This window comes from Littorina saxatilis, linkage group LG17 (assembly GCF_037325665.1).
Source record: "Littorina saxatilis isolate snail1 linkage group LG17, US_GU_Lsax_2.0, whole genome shotgun sequence".
Lineage (NCBI taxonomy): Eukaryota > Metazoa > Mollusca > Gastropoda > Littorinimorpha > Littorinidae > Littorina > Littorina saxatilis.
In genome coordinates, this window is record NC_090261.1 from 49,112,836 (window position 1) to 49,119,741 (window position 6,906).

Below are 6,906 nucleotides of genomic sequence, written 5' to 3' on the forward strand. Positions count from 1 at the left end.
TTCTACAAACACGTTTTCAAGATGTTCAAATTTCAGCTTCAGCAGGCCATCACACGCTTGTCTGTTGTAGTACTGAATGTCAACTTTCGCTCTTTTCACTATTTCTTCTGGCTTGACGTCAGTTCTTCTTCTGATCCTGTCTGTTTTTCCGATGGTCGGAGTGACAGTGGCGATCATTCCCATTCCATGAAATGTGTTGCACCCGTCAAGTGTTGCTGTGTTGTGGTCGAGGTTGTCTGCAATATATTGGGTAAAATGGCCATCAACTTGAAACGCAACGTTGTTTTCTGAAACGGCAGCATTCATTTCATAGGTCAGAACCTCCTTGTACGATGAACAGAATCCCAGAGAATACAATGTGTCAATGAGAAACTTTGAATCAAAACAGTGATGCATTTGCACAGCTAGTCCGATCTGTAGGGGACACAGCAACAATCGTGGGCGAGATGCCTGCATAATTGCCTGTCCAATCGATGAGACTTTCACGCTGGTTTCCTTTCCACTGAAGATGTTTTCAAGAAGAATCTGTAAGGACTTTGGAACAAACTCTAAGTTGACGCCACATGATGAAATGTCATCATCACTGGGGTACATTGCACGGGATGTCGGCACTGCTCTTATGTCACTCTTTAGCAGTTCTGCAGCGGTTTTGAGAATCAGCTCTTTCTGTGCATCCTCATCTTTGACCTTTTTTGCATAAAAGTTATGAAGAATCGAAGAGGCCGTCTTCCTGAATGTTACGACATTTGACTTGCCGTTGACTTCCGTGACGATGAGCTGCTCACCAAAATAATTTTGAAGTTCTAGTTTCATCTTGGGGTGGCTATAAGCATCATCTGTAAACTCCTTCATTTTGATAATCAGGTCGTTCACTGTTATCTGTTCGTTTTCATTTTGAACCAGGTAGGTAGCAACTTTCTCAAACGCTTCAGCTTTCCTCTCATCTTTCGGTCGACCAAGTTTCACCTGTTTGTTGCCTTGATGCGACTGAGTAAACTGTGGTGGTCTTTTCCTGCTCCGAAAGCAAAGACTACAGTTTTGATGGTAGACTGCATCAGCAGCTGGCAAATCTGATACACACTCCAGTCTGCTTCGTACAATGTCTGCCCATTCATCACAGCGCTGCGAACAAACTTGAAAAATTGTGCGTTCAAAGTCAAGTGTCCTAACTGGATACACTTTGGGACCAGAGCGCGAGTCAAGGTTTGCTTCCTTGCCGCAAAAAAGGCAACATTTAGCAAAGTCAAAACATTCTTTCTGTGAGCGCAAATTCTGTGCTAGATTTGATAAAGCGTTCTCTTTTTCTGCTTTCTTCTTCAAAACGCTCTGAATGTTACGTGCATTCGTGTAATTGCGACGACAAACCTCGTGCACTGCTTCACCTTCTGATAGACAAACGGCATCACCACGTTCCAGACTAGCCTTGTTTATGGTATCTCTTCCTCTGTCTGTTGGCACAACAGTCTTCTCTCCAAGGTTGAGCGGATCACCACACAAAACACACAGCGCCATGGTTTGGTAATTGGAACAAAAGCAATAGTTCTGGAAAGCTGTTGTTGCGATATTTCAAAATGGGGGGTTGAAGTGAAGATTTTGTTGGGAGTTGTTGCCTTAGTTTACGCCGAGTATGGTTGGTTAACATGAAGCTAGAAGGGGGGGGGGTGCGGATTGACAGTTGAGGATAGGGGGTTGCGTGCAGTTGGTTTATATTTTGTGTGGGTTGTTATTGTGTTTTTTTCTCGCATGAACTAAGTATGCTCTTTAGAAGTTGAAAGTGTTAAAAACTGACTTTGACATTGATAACAGAATGCGCTAGCAAAATAATGCCAAGAAAGCACCTCAGCCGCTCAGTTAATCACAACTGGAATACTTTTACACAGGGCATTGTTTTTTGTCACCAAAACCACATTTTGGAATTCTAAATGGGAGACAGGGGTGTTCTTACTCCGTTCAAGCCAATTAAGGTCATCACCTGTGAGCCAGGTCTCACGGTCAAAAGGTTTCAATGAATATTGATCTCTGCCAGTCACGTTTTTGTTTGAGAGTAGTGTGCACGAAAGACAGACATACAGACAGATAGACAGACAGACAGACAGACACTGAACAGACAGACGGAGGCACCGCAATAAAAGTCTGAGTAAACACATACGCTAGTGTTTCGCTGATCACTGATCTGCACGGTTTAGCTCGGGAGTCTCTTTGGTCCACCACTCTTAGTCGTCCCCCCCCCCTCTCTCTCTCTCTCTCTCTCTCTCTCACTCTCCCCCCTTCTGCTACCGTTTGGTCCGAGCGGTATTGAGCAGCGTCTCTGGTGCATCCTACCACAGGAAGGATCCTGCGCGGTATGCACCCTACCTGATGGTCAAGTGGCGGCCATGTCAAAAGTGTCATGTACTCAATATTCTCATCCCATCTTTTGGCAGTATATGTGACTAATACCATACCACCCCCCCCCCCCCCCCACCCCCGATACGTACCAAAATTCAACAGTCTGGTACTGCCTGAGAAACTTTACTTTTATCATGTACAAACGTTAAATCACTGAAACTCTGAACAACGAACACTGACTCGGTCATTGTCACCCTGAGTCAGGACTGAGTGTTGATTTGTGGCCCGGTCTAGGTGGAGAGGTATATCCTGACCTTACACAGTTTAATGTAAACACTGCTTTTTAAACAAATTACATTTTGACGGAGAACACTGACTGGGCTCCTTGTGTTTCTCTCCCTATCGTTTTGTATCCTAAGCGGATTATGACTTTATTCGGTTATTCTGCAGAAAAACAGAAATGCTGCTGCAGAAGAAAAAAAAATTTCTGCAGCATTTTTGAATAATGCCATCATCCGCCGAAGCATTGTTTTTTTCTGCAAAGGATTTGTTTTGTCTTTCATATCGTATGTCAGTATCATAGTTGCATATTTTACATTTGGGAACTTTTAAAACTGATCCGGCGAAAGTTGCGTATGGAGTTCCTGGCCCGATCTAGAAAGAACGTACATTTTATATTTGAAATAAAAGTATAGTTTGGAGGGGGGAAAAAGATAACAAAATAATTTGATAAAGGGTGTATGGTAAGTTTTACTTGCTTACCAATAGCCATATCATCTCTCTTTAAACATACGAATCCTGGGACTGTCTGTAACATGTTTTCACACACACAAAATTCATGGAGAGAAAAATGAAGGGAGGGAGGGAGGGGGCATAACAGTGAGGATGTACTGATCGGACCGTGGCCGATAAAAGGTCAGAGTAGAGCAACGCCCCATTGCCTCGCGGCCACTATGGTATACTATAGTACATAGTGTGGTACTTTTTTACTTATACAGTCCGTGTTATCAATATCCAGGGGCGGATCCAGGGGGGGGGGGGGGGGGGGGGTTCCGGGGCTCCGTGTGTGTGTGTGTGCCGTGTGTGTGTGCCGTGTGTTATTGAAGAGATCGTTACTAAATTAAAGTCCTTGTGATTAAACTAAATCGGTGCCTCGCGAACTAGTCACACACCATACAAACAAAGATGTTATCGCCGGGTAGGAATTATAAGATTAATACGAGATGCAAGAAGAGTTGATAAACAGAGTACGGCCACCCAGATACTGATTACCTATGCTCACATTTCAAACGCTTTTTCACAGCCTAAAGGAAGAGAAGCTCTGAGCTGAATATAATTGTACAAGCGAATTATTAAGTCCAACGCTAAACCAAGCGTAATCGCTTTTCTCTATATATGATGTTCGTTTTGGGCCACCCCAGTCTCAGGGAAGGGCTGATGCATAATTACGCATTTTCAGTACACACACACACACACACACACGCACACACACACACACACACACACACACACACACACACACACACACACACACACTACCTCACACACAAACACACACACACTGCACATACACACGCACACACACACACACAGTAAAAACAAAAATGTTAAAAACACAAACACGGCACACACACAAAAATGACACTGCGTGTAACAAAGCAGTAGTCTAAAAATGAAAGTACATTTACAGACAATGAGAACAGCCTGAATACTGACTGAGTAATGCAGGTTCGTAAACAACGTACAGAGCCCGAGTGTGACCTAAACCGTGCACTCACCCCTCATATCCAGGCCTGAAAACTCTGTAAAGTTTTTATTTGACTCCATAACTATTACCAACACAGTTCGCGACAGTACATTTCACATGCAAAATAAAACATGGCGCATTGTTCAACTGTGTTATCGCCCCTTAACCGCGTACTTTGGACACGAACGTATATGTGTGTACCGGTGTAACACGAGAAAATTACTCCCACGAGATTTTTACTCCGGAGTAAAAATTTCGTACGAAAATGTTACTCCCTTTACGAAAAAAAGCACTCCCCCATTACAAGACAAAATTACTACTCACGACAGGTGAGTTCCGAGTAAACATTTCGTACACAAATGTTACTCCCCTGACGAATAAAAAAAAACCAAATAAATTACTTCACGCTAACACGAGCAATTTAACTTCCCATGCCAGGTGTACGGAATTTATACTCCCTTGTCCCCTGTTAGTCTTGGTGGTGGAAGGGGTGGAGGGAGGGTAGCGCGACATTCGTTTGCACGAGATCATATTATTGGCATTATCCCTTCGCCCGCATCCCATTTTCGCGCACGAGATTTTTTACTGGAAGCACAAACAAGTCGCGTAAGGCGAAAATACAACATTTAGTCAAGCTGTCGAACTCACATAATGAAACTGAACGCAATGCAATTTTTCAGCAAGACCGTATACTCGTAGCATCGTCAGTCCACCGCTCGTGGCAAAGGCAGTGAAATTGACAAGAAGAGCGGGGTAGTAGTTGCACTGAGAAGGATAGCACGCTTTTCTGTACCTCTCTTCGTTTTAACTTTCTGAGCGTGTTTTTAATCCAAACATATCATATCTATATGTTTTTGGAATCAGGAACCGACAAGGAATAAAATGAAAGTGTTTTTAAATTGATTTCGAAAATTTAATTTTGATCATAATTTTTATATTTTTAATTTTCCGAGCTTGTTTTTAATCCAAATATAGCATATTTATGTTTTTGGAATCAGAAAATTATGAAGAATAAGATGAACGTAAATTTGGATCGTTTTATAAAAAATTTTTTTTTTTTACAATTTTCAGATTTTTAATGACCAAAGCCATAATTAATTTTTAAGCCACCAAGCTGAAATGCAATACCGAAGTCCGGCCTTTGTCGAAGATTGCTTGGCCAAAATTACAATCAATTTGATTGAAAAATGAAGGTGTGACAGTGCCGCCTCAACTTTTACAAAAAGCCGGATATGACGTCATCAAAGGTATTTATCGAAAAAAAGAAAAAAAACCGTCCGGGGATATCATTCCCAGGAACTCTCATGTAAAATTTCATAAAGATCGGTCCAGTAGTTTGGTCTGAATTGCTCTACACACACACACGCACAGACACACACACATACACCACGACCCTCGTCTCGATTCCCCCTCTATGTTAAAACATTTAGTCAAAACTTGACTAAATGTAAAAATGGGGAGTACAAATTTCGTGGAGGGAGTAATTATTTCGTGCCTTAGGAAGTTCTTTTCTCGTACGAAAAATTTACCCGGAGTAAGAATTTCGTACGAAATTTTTACTCCGGAGTGAATTTTTCGTGGAGTAAAAATTTCGTGTTACACCGGTCAACCTTGACGAGGGTACAGGCGCCTGCAGTTATAATATTGGCCTCAAGCACTGTGATTTTATTCTGAACATTGTCGTTTTTATTGAATTTGTTTTCAGCGTTCATCACCAGAAGCAATTTAAGGGTTTTGCAATCCGTCTATCCAACATCAGGATCATTTAATTATGGTTCTATATATTAGTAAGAGTGTGCCTAAACTCAACTGGCGATGGATAATTGACTCGAACCGCCGGCTGCTGCCGGCGTCAGCGCAACCTTACAAACGATGCTGATCAAGTTTTTTAGGGCGATTAGCTGGCAGCTTATAGTAATGCGGTACTGCTAATATATCAGCTTTGTATAAGACAAACATATTTGACAATATGATAGTAAAGGATTTAGAACTTGCCAATTTACTTCAAGTTGTCATAAGTAACTCGGTTCACTGAACTAGTGACGGCTCAAAGGCGGCACTGACAGCCAGTCTTGCGATCCTATTCCTATGGTTGGACACCCCCCCCCCCCTCCCACGCCCAACAACGTGACCAAAGCGCCTACAACACCTATCATATAGCTCTATTCAAACAAGGCTAAATCACATACACCGCCCTCCTACCTGAACTTAAGTTCCCCATTCTGATATATTATTTTAGCAAGTTATATTTAATATTCTTATTTGGCTAATAATTATTTTTATGTTTCTAGTTACGTATTTATTTACTTATTCAGCCAGTTCTTTATTACATTATTTTGGCATTATCCAAAAGTCTGAAAAATATTTTACATAAATAAAAAGCAAATAAGCCTACAAAACCGCTCCACTCCAACTATATTTCGCGTACACTATGGCAACAACCCCAACAAAATCTTTACTTCCATCCCCATTTTGAAATATCGCAACATGCCAACAACAGACTTCCAGATCTATAACACGAGCATATGTGTTCTCTGTTTGCATGTCTGTCCAGTGTCCTGTCCCCCCATAAAGCATATCAACTCTACCTGTCCCAAGATATGCCAATTGGTTCTAAGAGGACGTTAAAACTAATTATCATCATGGTTGGACACACACATTTTAATAAGAAAGTTTTCTTCGTTTGTATTAATGGCTTCTTTTTCCAACGGACAGAACAATCTACGCGTGTTTCACTCTGGTAACAGATTCAGTTTACATCAGTCGCAAATAATTATTTCAAGCGGCTATGGGTCCGAGAACCTTGTGTATGCGAGTACACATACGATGTA

At 41.7% G+C, this 6,906-nt stretch overlaps 1 protein-coding gene across 1 annotated transcript in view; it reads right to left on the reverse strand.

The window, feature by feature from the left end:
• LOC138953679 (acyl-coenzyme A thioesterase 1-like) overlaps positions 1–4,239 on the reverse strand; it is a 36,915-nt gene extending 32,676 nt beyond the window's left edge. Inside the window, exon 1 of the mRNA XM_070325569.1 lies at positions 4,107–4,239. Within this exon, the coding sequence (XP_070181670.1) occupies positions 4,107–4,155 (49 nt within the window). The 5' untranslated portion in view covers positions 4,156–4,239. The remainder of the gene's footprint in view (positions 1–4,106) is intronic.
• Between the last annotated feature and the right edge of the window lie 2,667 nt (positions 4,240–6,906).